The 20,747-nt window shown below is 40.1% G+C and overlaps 1 protein-coding gene across 1 annotated transcript; it reads left to right on the forward strand.

Moving 5' to 3' along the window:
* The first annotated feature begins 8,835 nt into the window (after positions 1-8,835).
* Positions 8,836-20,698, forward strand: popdc3 (popeye domain cAMP effector 3). The gene is made up of 3 exons (XM_042490477.2): positions 8,836-9,502; positions 13,017-13,125; positions 15,247-20,698. The coding sequence occupies exons 1-3, from the start codon at positions 8,997-8,999 to the stop codon at positions 15,523-15,525; spliced, it is 894 nt and encodes a 297-aa protein (XP_042346411.2). The 5' UTR covers positions 8,836-8,996; the 3' UTR covers positions 15,526-20,698.
* Positions 20,699-20,747: the final 49 nt, after the last annotated feature.

Genomic DNA, 20,747 nt, shown 5'->3' on the forward strand with positions numbered 1-20,747 from the left:
GATGTTAGTGTTTCCACACCAGTAAAACCTCTTTGAATCATAGTGAATAAAAGCATAAAATAGCAGTACACCTGCGTAACACAACAGACCAAGCAGTAAAAGAAATACTTCTAGCCATTATTTTCATTAGTAATAGTGCCACAGAAGGAACATACTGCTTACACTTGTAAATCTACAGAGTATGTAAATATCACAAGTTACATAAGTGTTGTATATTGTTGTTTTCTGTCTGCATCACACACTGCTCAACACTTTAACACAATGCAATAACAACTGCAACCCCTTGCCCAGAAAAAAAACTCACATTTTACATTTCTGTCAATCGTAGCTGTGTTACCTTTGAACATAATTTTCTTGTTGATACATTGAAACTGAATGTTTCTCAGCAATGATGTAGTGTGTTTAGGTTTAGGCTCAAAAACCACTTGGTTGGGGTTAAGAAAAGATGATGTTTGGAACTGAAATTGGTGGCAGAAAAGCTGCTGGAAAAGCAGGGAGGAGTCATTCATTTTTAATCTGTCCCTTGCAAGTCGTCCAGCTCCATGGAAGTATGCCTACAGTACGAAATCACTGCAGTAACTGGTTAATATGACTCAAACACATATGTGATCAGTAAATAAAAAAAGAAATTCTCTTTTTTACAGTTAGGATTATTGCATTTTCTACAGTTGGTGAAGCGACTTACTGTAGACAAAATTAGGTCTGGCTGTCTTTTGTGTACTATTTCCATGGAAACATAAAGTTTTAAAGACTGTTTTTAGTGCAGCACATAGAGCACCTCTTAGGTCAGCTAATCACTGTGATGATTTGATTGCCAATTTAATCAATCCTGAATTGCACTTGTAGCCACTAAAGGGGAGCTTCAATTGATGTCATCAAAAGACTTCTACAGAAGGCTGATTTGTCATTTTGGGTCTACTCGACAGCAACCATCTGTAAACTGCACTCTGCAGTGGCTTCTGTTATTATACTGCAGCCCAGTTATAGGGAGAAAATGTTGGCACTATATGTCTCCGTAAACCAAGTATATGCTACATATCATATAGTAGTGTATATGTATAGTATATGAGCTGACTTTGTCATTAGGAGGTGAGAACGTGGTCAGACATAAATGGTTGTGCTTAAATTATACGCTAGTAGACAGCTGGACAGTGTCAGGTTGAAATGCTGCCAGTAACAACATAATATAAGGACCAGGAGGGCATCTTTAGGGCAGGTGGGAAGAGAGCTGAATGGGTCCAATAAAGCCCGGACTTATATACGGTACCCTGGTGTTTACTTCCCATTCTCATTCCGAATTCGTAGCATCCCTTTGTGCCTCCTAATCGTAATCATTAGTGACTTTGTTGCTTTATACTAACCCTCTGTGCCAGCATGTGTGTTTGTTTACTTCCTGGCATTGGTTGCCATGTGCTGTTGTTGCCTATACATAATCACGTGCTTATGATGACATCCTGGAACGTAAAGAACAGACGCAGAAGGATACCTATAGCGTAATATGTAGATGTGGAAGTCCACTGCAAAATGGCAATATGTGACGACTTGGGATGTGATGAAAATGATAATATTTACTCTGACGACTGTAGATATTTAGTTCTTTGGGTAGGACTCCTCTAATTACAAGCATGTTTGTGGTAAGGGCTCTGCCTGTGCTGATAGAACTGGGTTACAATATGGTAGCCTTTGTTATTTATGTGAGTTCTGGTGTCTTTTTAAGTCAGCATGTTCAAAAGACAGACGGCACTGAAATATCTGAATGAGACACTCAGCATCATGAGTGTGGACAGAATGATTAATAGGCAGTAGTAATGAGATAGTGGTGGGATGGAGTTGTCTTGGTTACACACCTTCTTGGGGCTGTGGAGGAGCGCTGAGTGGTCCTCAGAATCTCTGTAAGGTCACAGCTGCTCTCCCACCGACATGACTCAACACTCATCATGGTGCTGTGAACTTTGAGCACACTCTCACCAGCCTTTTATTAATGATAGATTATCAGCCAATCACAAGCATCCAGCTCTGGAAAGGTGGAGGACAAATATAGTTTGATCACTTATAAAAACTTTGCCAACAGGACGCTTTTTTCCGGATTTGATTCTGAAAAGATATTTGGATCCACACAATTATGCCCATGTCAATGCGAAAAAGAAAACATCCCAAATTTGATCTCAATGCTCAAGCCCTCAATGCCAGCCCTGTTATGAACTGACACCACCCGTCTGCATATCATACTGCCGTGTAAGGTGCTGTCAGGCCGACTGGCGGCGTCTCATTCATACACAACAGGTGCCATATGGCCACGTTACAAACTGACGCCACCCAGCAGTGTATCATGCTGCCACCAAAGGTAGCTTTCATCATCAATGTCTGACACCGAACTCACTGACAAAGCCCTGGTATTCAACGAATTCAGATGAGAATAAGCTGACGCGCCGGCACTAAAAGGCAGACAGACAGAGTTAGCAACAAGCTAATTTCTATAAAAAAAAAGAAAGCTGTATATGAACGTGTAGACCATGGGATACAATTTTGGTATTGGAAGCATACCGGTTTCCGTCTGTTTGTAGTCTGTTTGTAGTCTGAGTATGACTGCCAATCACGTTAAAGCGACAGATAAACAGTCCATGCATTTGCCAAAATGTAGTCTCCTCATATATAGTCTCACTTGTATATTTCTGAGTATATCTTCAGATCATATAATTGAATGTCTGTTGGGTTCATGGTGTACTTGTGAATATGTATCAGCTTTTACATGTTGAGCTTGTGTCATTTCTGTGGTTTTAAGAGTACACACAAGAGGTCCATGTAACAACGTTAGCCTTCTCTTCCTTGCTTCCTGTGGCCTTTAGAGTAGAGGAAGTCTGTGTTCCCAGAAAGAATAGACGTCTCTAGGGTAACCCAGAAAAAAAAGGCCAGATAGAAATCGCCTGTCTGCTCTTCTTTCATTATGCAGGGAGGATAAAAGGAGGGTGAATCTGCTTTCCATATCCTCTATTGTTGGGGGTCGAACCCATCGTCTTTGCTCTACTTTCATTTCCTCTGTTCTAAAGACTTGAACACACATCATTTGTAGTGTTCTACACTGATGGAGAGACAGACAGCAAGAGAGACAATGCTCTTCCCTCTATTTATGAGAGGAGACAAGAGAGACTGTCTTTATTTAGGGAAATGAAGTGTGAATGGGCTTCTCTTTTCCTTCGAGGTACAGATTTCATGTCTCTGGATGGATGTTTGATGGGTTTTGGCAAAGGGGGGAAAGGTTTCTGAAATTCTTTGATATTATCTTCAGATCAGATAGCACACAACCTCTTTCTGAGCACCTACCCTGAACCGTTTGCCTTCCTCACACTTTCAAAAAGCTTTTAAGGAAAGGGTAATAGGTAGTCACTCACCACTTTCCCGTCACCTGCCTCTTAATCTCTGATCTCACCCTCATATCTTGTCTTCCTACGCCTAAAGCCCACCTAAAGTCCCTCTTCAGCCACCATGTATGTCAGGTTTTCTCTGCGCAGACCCTGTAGGTCCCCGCTTCTCTAACAAGGTACAACAGGCCTGTCAAACTACATCTGTGGACTAGTTAGTTCAGCTGCGGTGCACTGTCTTCCAGGTGGGAGTGTGTCTCATTGTTCTGCCAGAGGTAGGAATGCATTACATGGAGAGAAGACCAGGGTCAATTAAAGCAAGCCATGGAGGAATCTCTCGTCTCAGAGTTAATGAGCAAATGTCCTGCCGCCAACACCCAAAGATATAACAAGTAAATGTGAGCCCGATCATGTTATCATTAGGCATTTTTAGACCAAAAGGTTCTAGGGACTCCCTGATACCCCCTTTTCCACCACTTTGGAACAGGTTCCCTTCATTCCCTCACCGAATTTTACCAGTTTGGAGCATTTCCAAAAACAGACAAATACATTTATTTAGAGCCCAAAAAGGTTATTACCAGCAGCTTTTTCTTGACCTGAAGTGCAAACATCAGTGGACGTGTCATATTCTGCAGGTTGAAAAGAGCAGATGGAGTCCTGCATGTCATCTTCTACATCTTCTTATCGTTAATAGTTGGTCCATGCTTGATATTTGGATAAAAGCAGATACTTGTAATAACATGACATGGGCTTTTAGGTAATCAATGCAATTTGCCATCTTGCCACTAGTGTTTACTTACATTGTGCATTGCCCTGACTATTCCTGGTTTACAATGACTTAGCTTAGAAGTGTGGGAAAGTCAGGCTGTGTAGGGACTGCTCACTTGGAAGCTCCCCTGACAACTTCAAACAAATGCAAAAATAAGAGCATTGAAGTGACGCACTGTAAGCAGTACGTTGATTTAGCATACAACAATTTTGCTTTGACAAGTCAAAAACACATTGTATTTCTCAGCCTGCTCGCATTCCAAACTCCTAAAGTAGCACCGCTTGATCAGTGACGTAAGAGCGCAACGCCAAAAAGCATCTTTTGCGTGCAGATGAAACGCCGCTGGACAGCGTCAGGTGAGATCGCGGCCAGACAGAACCTGTCACAGTGTAATTATACACCGGTTGGCAGTCAGACAGCACCTGCTGTGTATGCATGAAATGCATCAGGACAGCATCAGGTTGAAATGCTGCTGGTAACAAGTACAACAAGAAGTGTGAGGATGTCAGAGGGGTGGTGGATGGGTCAAACAAACCCGGGCTTTGATGCGGGAGTCTGGTGTTCACTTCCCACGTGAATGAGATGTGTTTCTACCCATGTGCCTCCTTCCCCTAATCTTAACCAGGGCGACGCTAGCTTGCAGGTTGGCCTGCAGAAAAATGTCATGGGGCACTCAATGAAGAAAGCACACTTAACAATAGAAACAGATAGTTTTGAACAGCTAATAACTGAGCCGTGTGCTCTTGGGAGATTTCTGCAAAAGTCCTGTGTGCAGACATCAGCTGTTAAAAAGCCATCCAGAGACAACAAAAAGATTTACTGAACTTGTTTCCATTGTACTGAATACTGACAACTTTTCCAGATCCCCCTAGTGTGGGCCTGTAAACTTTTTTTTGCAATACTACTCTCTAAGATTTTATTCAAACTTTTGGCTTTTCTTTTATGAGCAAATTAAAAATGGGCATGAAAAAAATTGGATGGAAAAGTACCCCAGCTTCTTGACTTCTGCTTCTTGAAATGTAGAAAGAAGTCAACAGAAATCACTCAAAAATTGAGGGAAAAAAAGGTAAAAAAAGAACAAAAAAATTACCTGGGGAAAAAAGTAAAGTCATAAACATAATCAAACATAGGGTGGACATAAAATAAAGTGTTTTAGATAATTATAATTATGTAACATAATAAATATAAATGTATTGTTAATAATTATGACATTATAAATATGGTTTTCGGGAATTTTTAAATCTAAAAAAGGAAAGAAAACCAAACACGGAAATGACTTGAAAAAAATGCCTAAAAATAATTTTAATTCCATAACATCATTCTAAATATAATAATATATCAATAATGCAATTATAATAATATACTTGCAATAAATAATTATGGTATTATAGCCTAAATATAGTTTCTTTTTAAAAAAATGTTTCCCTAGCTTTTTCAAAAATATAATTTTCTAAATCGACTCATTTCTTGCCTAGAGGCTCATTGCCTTTGCCCCCATAATTGCGAAAGAAATCAAAGCAACTTGCTCTGGATCTAAAGGTTGAAATACTTGTGAAGGTGTCTGAATGCAGCAGAAGAAAAGTAATGTTGATGTAGGTTTCAAGGGGTCTGTTATACATTTGTTTGAGGTGGCTAACTTAATATTCAAATTCAATTTACTGTATGTAATACACTGACTGTGGGAAAGAAGCCCATACAGTCCCACTTTAAAAATCTGAACTATCTCTTTAAACCAAATTAATAAAATCTTGATTAAGTGTTTGTGCTGCAAGTAATGGAGTTTTGGAAATGAGTTGGTCAACACAAACGGATGACTGTCAGTTATGAGATGGAACCTGAGAGCTTCTGGCACCAGAATGGATCGCTGCAACTGCTGCCCTGCCCAACAGAGTCAGCTCTGTCCAGGGACAGCTATAAATAGGGGAGCAGTGACAGAAAACACCATGGGTCGTCTTCTGAAGGAGAATCATGATTGCTGTGTGTCTCTAAGGAGTGTGTTTTGGGGGGGAAGCTGGTGTGTGTGACACATCTGCTTCCCAACAGCAGTGACAGTATGGCCGTGTTTCCTACATACACACCAACACTAGTGCTAATTGACAGAGTGTCAACTGTGGCTATCTGAGCTCTCTGGTGGCTAGTGTTTGGTGACATGTTGCCCTGCATTCTGGCTCGCCTCCAGATACACAAAGTTTACAATTCTACCATGTTCTCTGAAAAAAATAGCTCCAAAACTGGCATCTGCTTTTCCTTCATCCTCACCTGAAAAAACAGGGCCAGACTTAATGCGAATGGTTTTGCATAGCTCCTTATGTCTGACAGGATATGAAACACACCCAGGGGTTCTGTGTCCTTCTCTACTGCCCCAGATATTTCACCAACACTCACTTTCTCCCATCCAGCAAACACTCAAAGTCACCTTGACCACCAGGCGCACGGGGGACGGATGCTGCTATTCTGGTCCCTCTCATAACACTCATAGTTCTGCTTAATGAGGAGAAATCAGTCCACTTGCTCTCTGACCCTCTCTCACCGCTGCTGTTAACTCACTTAATATGAATATATTAATAATAATAATAATAATAATAATAATAATAATAATAATAATAATAATAATAATAATAATAATATGACATTATTTTATTGCTTTTAATTTTTCAACACACTACATGACATTCATATTTGGACTCAGGAAACTGCCAGGAACAAGAGGATCACTAATATTATTTTTAGATTATTTTATATTGATACATTATGCTGTGTCAAGTCACACAGAGACAGACATGCCGGAAATTAGACGTTTAGACTGTCAAAATAAAAGTGCTGTTATTTATACCGACATTGTTTTTGGCATGACCCTCAGAAGCCAACAGAGACAGATCTGCTGGTAGGCTCACCAATAGCCCACAAATTGAGCAGCTGAATGTGTATGCAAATATTTGGAGGTCTGCACGATATGCAGCAGAGAACCTATTACAATGATAAAGACAGATATTGCTATATTATTCAGAATTTTTGTGTGAATGGTACTTTTTGCATTTCATTTTCACTGAAAAATAAAAATAAAAAATGACTCTTCCCAGGATGTGTGCCAAACACGCATGTTCCCTTATCATCACGGCTTTGATTCGGTCGTAGGCCGCAGGCCGAGTGCCGAATATTATCACAGCCCTGATGATATACAGCACAACACACGACCTCGTGTGTAATATTGCTTTTTTACAACAGTTCTACACGCGTCTTTTTTTTCTTAAAAGTAACAAGCGACAACAGATTATGATTTGTTTGTTTGTTTAATAATTTTTTGGCTCCGCCGACACATATAGGTCCGCAAGCGCTGGACGTGACAGCTGTTGCCTAGCAACGCATAAACATTTTCCTGCACGCTAATCTGTGTTAGCTCGGTCTTCATGTTATGCACAGAGCAGCTGCTTAGTATCATGAACATTTATCTCTGTGTTTTCAGTGAAATCAGAGGCTGTTCACAGACACTTTGGCGGCCTGTGAGATTCAGATGAGTTAGTTTGATCAGACTCATCGTCGCTGCAGTGTGAGTGCGCTCACTGCCGTGATCTCCGTCACCTCGAGTCCCGTATCAGACGGCGTGTGTGTGTGTGTGTGTGTGTGTGTGAGTGTCGGTGTCTCTCAGGCTGTGGACAATGTCAGACGAGTGTGTCCCTGTCTCACTGCACATCCTTGCAACATCTGTAACAGCTGGTTTACTCCCAGTGAACGGCGGTTTACCAAAACCCGTCCGTCACAGCTGCCCCCTCCTGGGCTTCCTCATAACTTTTAGTAGCTCCAGTGCATGTACAGTCAGCTCGAGACACACTTCAAATTACCATCCTTTCTTTCTCGCCCCCCCCCCCTCTCTCTCTCTCTCTCTCTCCTCCCTCAACCTGACCAACTGACAGCTACGTGAACTCCACCAACTAGCTGTTTGAACCTGTGCTTACATCATACTAGAAACATATCCCACTTTCACTCTTACACTAATTAACGGATTTTGAAAAGCTGTGAAGCAGAGTGATACATGCAGTTGAGCTAAAAGTTAACATTCCCAGTGATGTTGTACCTATAATACATCCATGTGTTGTACTCCTATATCAGCACTCTCGGCCTCTCGACCAATCAAATTGCTTGGTCGGAACTAATTGTTGTATGATACTAAATGTACGCAGTTACATTCTACATTCCACTACTGTTAACATAAATACATACATTCAAATACATACATTAAACTATTTTCCATCTCTATTAAGTATTATGTTGTCAATAATTATAACTAACAGCTACTAATATTGTTTTTCACAATTCATAATTAATCTGGCAGTTAAAAAAGTTTCATAAAGAGGCTGTATCCTTGCCATAGTGACGGTGGATTAGACTCCAACCTGCTCCCCTTGGCTGCATGTCATCCCCTCTGCCCCCCCTTTTGAGGAATATATGACTTGAGCTGTCCTATATACAGTATATATATATATAATGACAGCAAAAGCCAAATTAATAAATAAATAATATAAGATTTTGAAAGGTAACTAGGAGGCCAGAGTACATAATTTGTTTTAAAGAATATAAATAGGGCTTTATATATTTAAAAAAAAAAAAAAAACTGCCTCCAACCAAGTGTATGTGGTCAGATTTCCCCCCGATGAACAAATGCCTACCATTTTATTTTGTAGATCGAGGCACCTTCCGGTTGTATTCGCGTTAACCGTTAACTCGCTGCTGTCGACGCAGTCAGTCAAGTGTGTGTCGGAGTGTCTGTGCGGTGCTGTGTTTGCGGTGTTTTGTGACATGTCTGCGGGCTCTGGTGGACTCTGGAGGACTCTGAGTGAAATGCTGTGCTAGTTTACACACTTTTCTTCGACATGGAGCCTCCGGACTTTGAATCCATGAACTTCACGGTGGAGCCGGCGGAGGCAGCATACCCGCGCTGTGAGGAGTGGAGGGACTCCTCGGAGGGCTCCGTCTTCCACCTCGCTCACATCTTCCTCTTCCTCGGCTTCATGGGCGGCAGCGGCTTCTATGGCCTCATCTACCTGTTCAGCTTCCTCACGCTGGGCTTCTTCTGCTGCACGCTGTGGGCGTGGACCGACGCGTGCACCACCGACTCGTTCCTGTGGAGTTTCGCGCTCTTCGGTGTGTGTTTGGGGCAGGTGCTGCACGTTGCCTACCGCCTCAGGAGCGTCTCCTTCGAGAAAGAGTTCCAGGAGCTCTACAACTGCATGTTCAAGAAGCTCGGGGTGTCGCTGACACAATTTGGGAAGATAGTGGCCTGCTGTGACGGAGACATCCACACCTTAGAGAAGGACCACTGCTTCGCCGTGGAGGGAAAAACTGCCATCGACAAGCTGTCCGTGCTGCTGTCCGGCAGGTGACTTACATCACTCCTCCGCCAAACTGCATTCATACATCTCAGAATTATTATAAATAAGGCTAAAAGGTGAAAGAAAAACAACAAAAAGTAACACATTATGACTTTTTGACCGGTCCTGTCAATTCGGCATGGATATTGTAAATAGTTTGGATTTAGTTTTGCCTCTGTCATCACCTCAGTAATGCAGAGTAACTGGTCACCAGGTCACTGTTACACAGCAGAGGCTGATTCAGCTGACCAGGAGCATAATGATGACACGTGATCACGTCAACATCATGTATCCTGCATCTCTGGAGCCCAGTTCAGGGCCGCTCTCATAGGAATGAATGAGGCCGGGCTGTGTCCACATTTCTAATAGATCCATGGTTCAGGGATACTCAACCGGTTTTGCTCAGGGGCCATGTTTACAAAATTACAGGACGCCAGGGGCCAGTCACTTCAGCCCCATATGCTATATGTTTCTAGGATTTTAAGACCTTATCAGATTTGGAGGATTTTAGGACGTTTGTAGGATTTAAGGACATTTCTTAGATAGTATGTCTCTAAATTTTAGGATGTTTGTTGGATTTTGGAAAGTTTCCAGGACGTTAGGACACGTCTAAGATTGCAGGTTTTTTTCTAGGATATTAGGACGTTTCCAGGATTTTAGGGTGTTTTGAGGATTTTAGGGTGATCTAGGATTTTAGGACATGTCAAGTTAAGTCAAGTCAATTTTATTTATAGAGCCCATTATCACAAAACATGGTTTGCCTCAGAGGGCTTTACAGTGTACGACATCCCTCTGCCCTTAGCCCCTCACATCAAGGAAGAACTCCCGAAAAAGAACCCCTGTAACGGGGAAAAAAAAAGGAAGAAACCTCAGGAAGAGCGGCAATCCAGACATGTCTGTTTCCACAATTGTACAGCTTTTCTAGAATTTAAAGACATTAACAGGATTTTGGCACATTTCTTGGATTTATGGGCCTTAGGATTTTAAGAGGTTTTTAGAATTTTAGGATATTTCTAGGATTTTAGGACATATGATTTCAGGAAGTTTGTAGAATTTTGGGATGTTTTTTGAGGATTTTGGGACATTTCTTGGATTTTTGGTAATTCTTTTAGTTTCAGGGCATCTCTGGGATTGTGCATTTTTGTATGCACAAAGAAAATTGATATTTTTATCTCACACAATACTGTTATTAATGTAGTATGAATGCCCTAAAACCAATACCAGTCAGTAATGTCACTTTTCAACAGCCCGCTGATGTTAACCAAAATGTAACCAAAAACGTAACCAAAAACCTTTATTGTATGAGCTGAAGCAACTTCAAAACACAATCCTGTCAACATAACAGGTGCTGACCGAGTTCTGTGCACACTCTTAAGTTTTGGTCTGCCTACAATTGTCCCATTTTCTTGAAATATACATATATCTACTTTTTAAATTTTGTTTTATATGGACCCTGAGTCTGGAATAAAGGATTTCTTGATTAGTTGATTGATAGATTGATATATATATATATATTAAAAAATATATATATATATATATATATATATATATATATCAATTTTAGGGGTGTTACAATTATACATGTAGTCGTACCGACCTGTCACAGCACAGACACTTCTGATGGATCGCCATTTGTAAGTGTTAACAGTAATCAGTGTTTCCTTACCATTATACTGGAGGAAAACCCCTCCCCAGATATGCCTATGGCTATTTATTTTATTTATATTTCAGTCTCTACTGCATCACCTTCATCTCCTCCGCTCACACAGGGCTCTGTCCCGACACACACACACACACACACACACATACACACACAGCTCATGTGTTCGGTTACGTTCGGTCAGGTGGAAGCTGCGCTGTCTTCAGAGCGTAGTGGCGTCATTTAGCTCAAAAGAAACAAAAGTGGAAGACAGCTGAGATGAAACAGTCAGGTGATGTACTGACCTGTGTTGCTGTCAACTCACCAGGTTATCATCATGTTGTAGGTCAAACCGCACACACACACACACACACACACACTGTGGTGCACAGTCTTTACTACTTTCACCTGTGTTTTCCTGAACATTCAACATGCAGCAGCTGATTAAAGAGTGCATACTGAAAATGCACAGAAATAGTTTTGTTTTAATGAAACGCGCCTGAATACAGACTCTGAGTCAGGTGTTTGCACATTTGGATACTACTGAGTGCAGTTCGAGCTGCACATTCCTGTATGAACTAAAGTGACTGAGCCCAAGAGATTAATTTGACTATTTTGTACAACAGACAAAAACAAGTAAGCTTAATAAAAACAAATGACACATTTTGCTGATCACACAGCTGATGGATAGATCGCAGCAGACTGACGGTGCAGCACAGTGACAGAGACACTGAAAACAGAGTTTTTCCTCACAGCGCCAGAGTGCCTATACGTAGTACAATAATAAGAAAAGAGACTTCTTCAGAGACTGTCATTGCCCAAAACAGGCCTTTGAAAAAGAAGTACACAAACAACAATGTCATTTTTTTAGTTAAAACATGATATAAAACATCACTTATCACATCAAATTACAAAAAAGTAACACCAGAGGTAGGTTTTAATAAATAAATAAATAAAAGGAAAGAAATCACTGCCAGCCTGTAGATATTTGCCAGACTACTTAACATACGGTATATAGCATGCTGAACTGTATTGATTCCAGTGTGCAGTTATGAAAGGCTGAACTGGCAGCTGTTTTCCCTCAGAACCTGCATTCTTAGTTTGGCTTTCACCTGAACTTTTTATTTTTTTATGAACTTTTATTCTACTTTATTTTATTTTATATTTTATTTATTTATTTTTTAAATAGGTTTTAATCAGGCTCACAGTTTTAATGTTTCATATATCATTTTAACATATTTACTTATTTTAGCAAAACATTAACGCAAAAAAGTTCTTACGCTCACATGAGGTGTTTAAGGCAATTTGAAAGAGCCGTATTTTGCAAAACTGCAATGGAAACACTGTTTTTGCTTTTATAGCTCATATGATGTCTAACACTGGCTGGCGCCAATGTGACTTTAGGGTTGCCAAACGCCACTTAACCTAAATAGTTACAAGTAGGATCAATTACAAAACATTCTACAAAATATAGAGGAAGAGACCGAGACTCTTCTTAACGCTTACACAGGACAAAGTAATGACCGCGATATTAGATTGGTTTTATCAAGTGGCTGCAATAAAAATAAACCTGCTAATGTTTTCATTTGCAACATGCATCGCTGTGCTTCACGGAATGTTGTCGCAAGAGGAACGTTGCGTAACATCGCGAGAGAAGTTGCATAACGTCACTCAATGGAAACATAGTCATCTTGCAATTATGTTTTATCGAAATTTTGAAAAATATAGCTTAAGTTTTGTGCAAATCTGTAATGGAAACCCTACAACTGAGTCCCATTTTAGCAGCAGGTTTTGTGTGTATTGTTGACCTGCCCTTTATTTTATTGTGTTTCCCATTTGAAAGTGAGTTTGTTAATATCAACTTTGCATCTGTTCTCCCACAGAATCCGTGTGACAGTGAACGGAGAGTTTCTGCACTACATCTACCCGTTCCAGTTTCTGGACTCACCTGAGTGGGACTCTCTCAGACCATCAGAGGAGGGGGTCTTCCAGGTCCATGTCAAGTCATGTGCATGTGCAAAATAACTTTTCAGCCGTTAATAACTCAGGAATGTCAATTCATTCAACCCTGTGCCAGCAAGTATGTAACCACAATTTTTGTTTAGATCTTCGTGGCCCAACAAGAATGTCTTACTCAGCGTTATGTGCAGCTAAAGGAAGAGGCTCCACTTCACATCCTGTATTAATGTTGTGGTCAACAAATCATCATCCAAAGCCTGATATACATATATATTATTTTTTGTGCCATCGACCTGCATGGATCTTTCGCACAACAGCAATTTTTGTCATGTCATGGTCTGAGAAACACAGGTGTAAATCACAGACTGTATATAAAGATGGACGAGGAACCCCAACGTACTCCGGCTATGCTTAAGTGAAGCTAAAATATCCCGAATACAGCCTCCGCCATATTGTGCTTATGAGGTCATTCGGAGCCAGAGTCTGCACAGTAGCAGTAGAGTTCCCGCAAAAACACAAGGGGTGTTTAAAATGATCATTTCTAAGATGCATTGTGATGCAGACGTGGACGATTCTGCATCGATGCAGTGACAGCACATAATCGATTATAGCCACGTAACACTACTTGTTGATTTTCTGGCTGCGGCTGGACAGTAAAGTTCTTCAGTTCAAGAGAACTTCCTGGTAGCAACCAGCGTCGTATGGTAGCAACCAGTGCCATATGGTAGCAACTTCTTATTGAATTGTGGGAGAGCAGAGCTAGCTGACTGCTTGTATTTATTGATGAAAAAGTAACCGTGTGTACTAATATAGAAAACTGATGATGCAATACATTATGATGCATCATGGAATCTAATCCAATTGACCTGTTGACATGATTATTGTAATCAAATCGAATTGTGAGACCAGTGAAGATGCAAAACCCTGCAAAACACCCGTCTGACCAATCACAAGTAGCCCCCACAAGCGCAAGGATTTGCTGTCACAGCTGTCGATCATGGCGGAAAATCCCCTTTTTGTAGAATTGATTAACTTATTAAAATTGAACTGATATAAAAAACAATCACTTGAACAAACATCAGACTGAGGAGAACTACCTTCAGTGACAGAAACCATTTATGGGGAAAAACTTTTTTGGCGTGTTTGAGTTTTTAGTTTGGCCTATGTCCATTCACTAACATGGAGGGGCGGGCTTTATGACCTATACTGCAGACAGACACCAGGGGGCGATCCAGATTGAAAAGTTACACTTTGAGTGAGCTGTCATGTTGTCCATCTTTATATGCAATCTGGTGTAAATAGCATTTATGATTAACAGTCGACAGATTATTGGTCTAGCCGATTATTGGGGCAAACATTTGGTATTTTGACAATTATCTGAATCAGCATTTTGTTCTAATGATTGCCGGTAAAATTAATTAATGCAAAAGTGTGCGTATAACACTCAACCAACACCAGGCAAGGCGGTCTGCAATATATGCAAAGAAAGTGTCAGCATGGGAGGAACTTTTATTTTGTAAAACCTCAGGGAGCTGTTTTTATTCATTCATTTTTAATTTAAATTTTCACTGAACTTTATGAAAAATAATAAAAAAATAAAAGTTGCAGTTTTGATTAAGCATTCGCTAAAGGCATTTGCACAAAGTTCTGTGTTGGAGTTTGTTGTATTCCAAATTCTAAATTTTGACAGAATATGTTTTGGTAAATGCACATCAGTTCCAAATATCAGTTATCGTTCTCATTAACTACTAATTGGTAGCAGTATTGGCCCTGAAAAAACAATACCGGTCATAATAAAAAATACAAATGTACTGTTTCCTCCTGTTGCAATAACATTTGCCAAAAACTGCAGTGGGATCAAGAAAACTTTTTCAAATTCTGTTCTTTTGATGTTCTTCTGTTTTTTTAACTCTGGGGAAGGCAAATCGATGAGTGGCTTTTAATTATATATTTTGGGATCCAATATGCATATAGTTAACACATTAGATGTATAATAACTAGATACCAGACCCCAAGATGGTGGCCATTTAGTCCGATGGAGTTGTTTCCAGGTGACAGAAATTACAACTACAAGATTAGTTGTTGTAATAAACTTGAGGCCTTTAATGGACACACATGACACCAGCTTTCTTCTGTCTGTTGTATCCTCCACAGGTGACCCTGCATGCAGATAACCCCTGCAGATATGTGGCGTGGAGGAGGAAGAAACTCTATCTGCTTTTTGCAAAGCATCGTTACATAGCTAAGATCTTTGCCCTGGTCGTGCGCAACGACATTGCAGAGAAGTTGTTCTCCCTTAATGACAAGGCTTCCAACAAGGCAGGGCACCGTTTCGATCTCCGCTTACCAAGTTACTGCCACATGCCGGGGACTGAATTAGAAAAGGCAGATGGCTTCCTGCAAGTGCCAGTGCAGGGGACAAGGACTGCCTGAGTGTACACACACACACACACACACACACACACACACACACACAGCTCCAAGCCATAAACACTTAACTGACTCCTTGCATGACGGAATATGTGTCAGTTGGGTGTGGCATGGTGTAGTATTATCTGTTCCATGTGTGGTAAGTGAGTTTCAAGTGATGTTATCTTAAATCTGCTTGCGTTGTCATTTGATCTCAACATGTAGATTTGGTAGGTGCAGTTGTCAACAAACATGGTGTCAGGTCAAGAGGATACTCTCTGGGGAATAGACCAGGGTCATGTGACTGATAGACAGCCTGGGACATCTGTGGGCTACTGTTTTGTAGCCTTACCAACTAGGCTGATGTTATTCATACTGTTTGAACGTAGCTTTTTGTCATGTACTTTGAGATAGAAGCCTTTTAACTAGGGATGTCCCGATCCAATCTTAAACATCGGACTCAGGGCTGATCAAGGCATTTTTTGACTGATCCAAATCGGCTATATTTAGCTCATAAAGTTATCTGATCCTTTGTTTTATGTCGACTATCACGCAGGTGTTTTAATTTAATGCAACAACACGGAGCAAACACACCATGAATTAAACACAGTGTGAGATTGTTTATTTACATTAGCTACCCAAGTTCTGAGCACTTGTTTTATTTCAGCTCAGTTTGAGACTTTTGTATTTTGCCTTTGGTTATAGCACACTGTGTTTCTGCGCCCTGCTCAGAGTAGTGAGGAGGAGAAGAGGAGAGGAAAGCAATGCAGAGCTTACTACAACCTCACTCACCACTGCAAGGACAATTAAAGCTGCACAAGCAAAAATCCAACATGGTTTACGTATTAATGAATCTAGATCTGCCAAGAATATGTGCGAACGACAAAGACAGACACTCTAAAATACAGTTCATTCAGCTAACACAGACACACGTTGCACTGAAGCAAAAACGCTGGAGAATCTCTTAAAGGGACAGTCGTTCCCTTGAGACAGCGACAAGACCAATAAGATTAAAGGGAGGTTTTGTCATTTTATGCTTTATTGTGTAAAATACATACAATAATAGGCTAATGCATTGCAGAGCTTTTCAGTTATTCATACTGTCAAGCATAGGCTATTCATTGAAGAAGCCTACTTACAATGTGCACAGTGCAGCTGTGTTATCTAAAAAATAAAAACAGGTTTGGGACTTATCTGCAGATACTCAAGATTGGATCGGGATCAGGGGCAAAAAATGTGATCAGGACATCCCTACTTTTACCATGTTGGGCAGATTATTTCTGAACGGATATCCTGCTATAAAATGAAGAAAAGTCCGTTTTTTTTCTCCTCGATGGGTTGCCCAGTCAATCTGAAATCTCAAATGGGCACTTAGAATTGCCTTAGCTAGAGACTGACGAAGCCCGGTGTCTCATTTCTACTGCCTATTTTGTATAAAAGTACTTCATAAATAACATTGACTAGCTACTTTCTCAGCCCGTGGAGTCAATGAATAACACCAACAGCACCACTCTGCCATTGCAACCCTTACTGTGGTTGAAGGTGGAGTTGCAGCTTGAATGAGAAATAAAGTGCTATTTTTTCATTCTTTCTCAGTGTTTAAAAACCTGTGTTACTGTCATGTAACAAAACAGTGCACACTGTTAATGATCCCCAAAAGTTAACCTCTTCGCAATAAAATGAAGACAGATCTATTTTTTTGTTCCCATTCATGTATCTTCTCATCCATTTTAAAATGAACAGGTTTTAACCCATTATGCTAAAGCAGTGGCTGACAGAGCAGCTTTTTTAAAGCCCCTTTATTTGCATATTTTGGGAAAGTCCGCACCAGTATATAAATCTGTGGTCAGCACAAGGTTGTGGTGCGTAATCCCCTGAAGTCTGGTCGTAGTTGCGGTGCACATATCCCCAGGTATTGACCAGTGATGATGATGTACCTTTCATGGCCAATGTCTGCTTTAAGGAACATTTTGGGGAAATGTTTGTCTTTGTTTGATATTTGTGAAATACTTAAATGACAATTTGTGTATTTAGAGAGAGTTATTGCTAAAACTATTTCTTGACTTCTACTCATCCACTCACTATGTCTGTGCAGTGACTTGGGTTGCCAGATGCACTCTGTTAGTACAGTTGGTCTCTGTATTTGTATGATGACACAAAACTTGGCAGCCTCACTGCGACAACAGTCATCGCAGGGCACATCTTAACTCAACGCAGACAAAAGGAACAGCTGTTCGATGGTGGATAAACTTAAATGTCACAAAGATCCTTTCATGCTATTCATGGGCTCTTCCCAAACCACCCCCCCCCACCCTCTCCCTACCACTTTCACTCTGTGTAGGGTCATCTCACACCTGTTATCGGCGAGTGGAAAAGGTTAATAAAACCTTCCAACAGCAATATTACCATAATGTATTCAAACTTCAAAGTTCTGTGTCTAACCAGACAAACAAACTGCTCAAACTAATATATACATTTAATATCGTCATACAGATGTTAACAACTTACATTGTATTTAGGATCAAATATACACTTGTCTAGTCACGACAATGTTGTGTATATATATATATATATATCTATATCATATTTATTTTATTGAAAACACAAGGTGAGACCTCACCGACAGCCTGTCCCTCAAATAGGCCTTGCCCTAATTTTTGCAGAATTTTGAGGCCCTAATAAAATGTAAACAGGTGAGTTATAAAAAAAGAAATCTCCCCTGTATAGTTGTCATGAATGTTGAAATTAGCTAATTAGCTAACAAAAGTGTTTTTGTACCAGGCTGTAAACTCTTTATTTCTGCTGTAAAGTTGGGCATTTTAACATGGAGGTCCATGTAGCCTCAAGAGGACATTAGTGGAACTGCAGTTTTTGGCACTTCCTCTTAAAGCTTGCCACTGTGTTTATAGCCTACACATTAATCAAGGGTATTACATTCAGCCGGGAAGGGGGTTAATAACAAGAGTTACACTCTGACGGAGTGGCAGTGGTAAGTAAGAGTCCAGTTTGGGAAAGACTTTGTGTGTGTGTGTGTGTGTGTGTGTGTGTGTGTGTGTGTGTGTGTGTGTGTGTGTGTGTGTGAGAGAGAGAGAGAGAGAGAGAGAGAGAGAGAGAGAGAGAGGAGTCAACAATCAATCATTGGTCAAGTCAGCTCAAGCAAGAAGTCCAATATGTATTCTCAGCTGGTTCAGCCAGAGGAGGTCTCTAAGAGGCCAATTACATGGCAACAATTCTTGCATGAAACGTTAAATTTTTGTAGCAGTTTGGCCTTTCGTTCACATGATGACAGCATTCTGGGGGCCTGAAAATGCTTTTGAAACTGGGCTCTAGTTCTCTTGAAAATGCCACCTCTTTTGTCACCGTGTAAACCGGCAGTATGCGGATCCTGTGAAAACGATGACATCATGGCCGGACATGTGCGTGGTGTTCTTCTGTGGTGTGTCATTACAAAGTAACACCACCAAATACTGGCCTGACATGCATACTAAAGCGTTTTTTTTTTTTTTTTTGGATCTGTGTACTCAAGGATCATTTTCACAGTACTATTGGATTTTTTTTAAATGCAAAGGGTAGACTTTTCCATTTTTAGTAGGGCCGTTCTCGTGTAAATGTGGCCTAAAGCCCATTTCCCACTGGACAAAAACCCACTAACACTCACTGACATCTGGCTTTTGTATTAAATGGGAAAGGTTGCGATCGACTTCCCTCTAGTGGGTATTTATCGCCTCTGGCTCCAACTCTGATTGGCTTCAACCTGCAGCAATGGAAATGTGACACTTGAGTGGACACACTACTCTTAACCCCTTTGCCAGTGTGAAACAATGACGTGCCACCAAAAAAAAATACCATCTCTATCCAACCAGTAATCGAAAGAATCGTACAAAAGTTGTCTGCACCGAGTTTGAAAGAGAGACTTAAAGACTTGAAGAAAGAAAACAGTTGTAAGCATATTACCTGAAATTAGCACAAAAAAGGAAAGAAAAGTAACAAAACAAAAACAGAAAATGACCTTTAAAAAGTGCTAAAACAAAATAAAAAATAAATACTTGTTGTTTTGTTTACTTTACTTGTCACCTTAAAAAAAATGTCAATATGCAGGACATTTCATGCCAAGTTGCTGATAGCATTTTCTTTCTTGAAAGAAATACTATTTTTAAAGGTTTAAATATTTGAAAAAAAGTATTTGAACGCTATACAAGAAAACTGGTGTTGATCCAGGTGACAGATGATCTGAACAGATTTTGGTAGTTAAAGGTCAAGGTCACTGTGACCTAATCTGTCTCATTCTCATGAATGCAATATCTTAAATACTTTGATGGAATTTCTTCAATTTTAGCACAAACATCCATTTTGACTTTGAGAATTTGGTGGTCAAAGGTCAAGGTCACTGCAACATTGTGTCTCTCTCATTCTTGTGAATACAATATCTCAAGAACACCATATACAATTAATTCAAATTTAGCACAAATATTCATTCTGACTCAGTGATTAACTAACTAAAATTTGGTGGTCAAAGGTCAAGGTTAATGTGACCTTACATCGTTTTCATTTTCATTAATGCGATATCTCAAGAACACTTTGACAGAATTTCATCAGATTTGGCACAAACCTCAACTTAGACTCAAGACTGAACCGATTAGAATCTGGTGGTCAAAGGTCAAGAATCCAAACCTAATTATGACAAACTTTCACATAAATGTCTAAATGGATAGAACAATTAATTGAGGATGTTACATATCAAAAGGTCAAATGTCAACTTCACTGTGATATCATGTTCTGCAAAAACACTTTTCTGACTTTTCTGGTTTGGTCAGATAGTGAATTGGTGACACTGATCTGTTAACTGTGCTGATTATAGAGAAATTCTGTGCTGCCGGGGGGAAGATGTGTGTTAGCGTTCATGTTTTCACAGACATCGATGTAAACTGTAAGTGCAAAGTGACTGGTTCAAAGATGCAAATGGAAGGTGGTAGTTGTAGTTTAGGGAAGCATTAACTCATTTTTTTTGTTAAAAGCAGCAATACTTGGATGTATAAATAATGAATGTATAAAGTGAAATAAATAGGTGGCTGCAGTGTCTTGTATTGTGTAATGGAGACAGGTTATTCCTATTGTTACTGTAACCTGCAGATGTAAAATGTGGATGTAAAGATGTAAACATGTATTATAATTTCAAAATAAATGACACTTGAGTTTATTTCATGGTGGAGATTTTTCTTATTTGGAGTGTCAGTAAATTAACTATA

The sequence above is a fragment of the Plectropomus leopardus genome, chromosome 11 (genome assembly GCF_026936395.1).
Source record: "Plectropomus leopardus strain MGB_pleo_1.0 chromosome 11, ASM2693639v1, whole genome shotgun sequence".
Classification (NCBI taxonomy): domain Eukaryota; kingdom Metazoa; phylum Chordata; class Actinopteri; order Perciformes; family Serranidae; genus Plectropomus; species Plectropomus leopardus.

Excerpts from the sequence above, each read along its gene's own strand:
- popdc3 (XM_042490477.2), top strand. The coding sequence starts at position 8,997 with ATGGAGCCTCCGGACTTTGAATCCATGAACTTCACGGTGGAGCCGGCG. Across the intron at positions 9,503-13,016 it reads TCCGTGCTGCTGTCCGGCAG|AATCCGTGTGACAGTGAACG; the intron begins GTGACTTACATC and ends GTTCTCCCACAG. Across the intron at positions 13,126-15,246 it reads CAGAGGAGGGGGTCTTCCAG|GTGACCCTGCATGCAGATAA; the intron begins GTCCATGTCAAG and ends TATCCTCCACAG.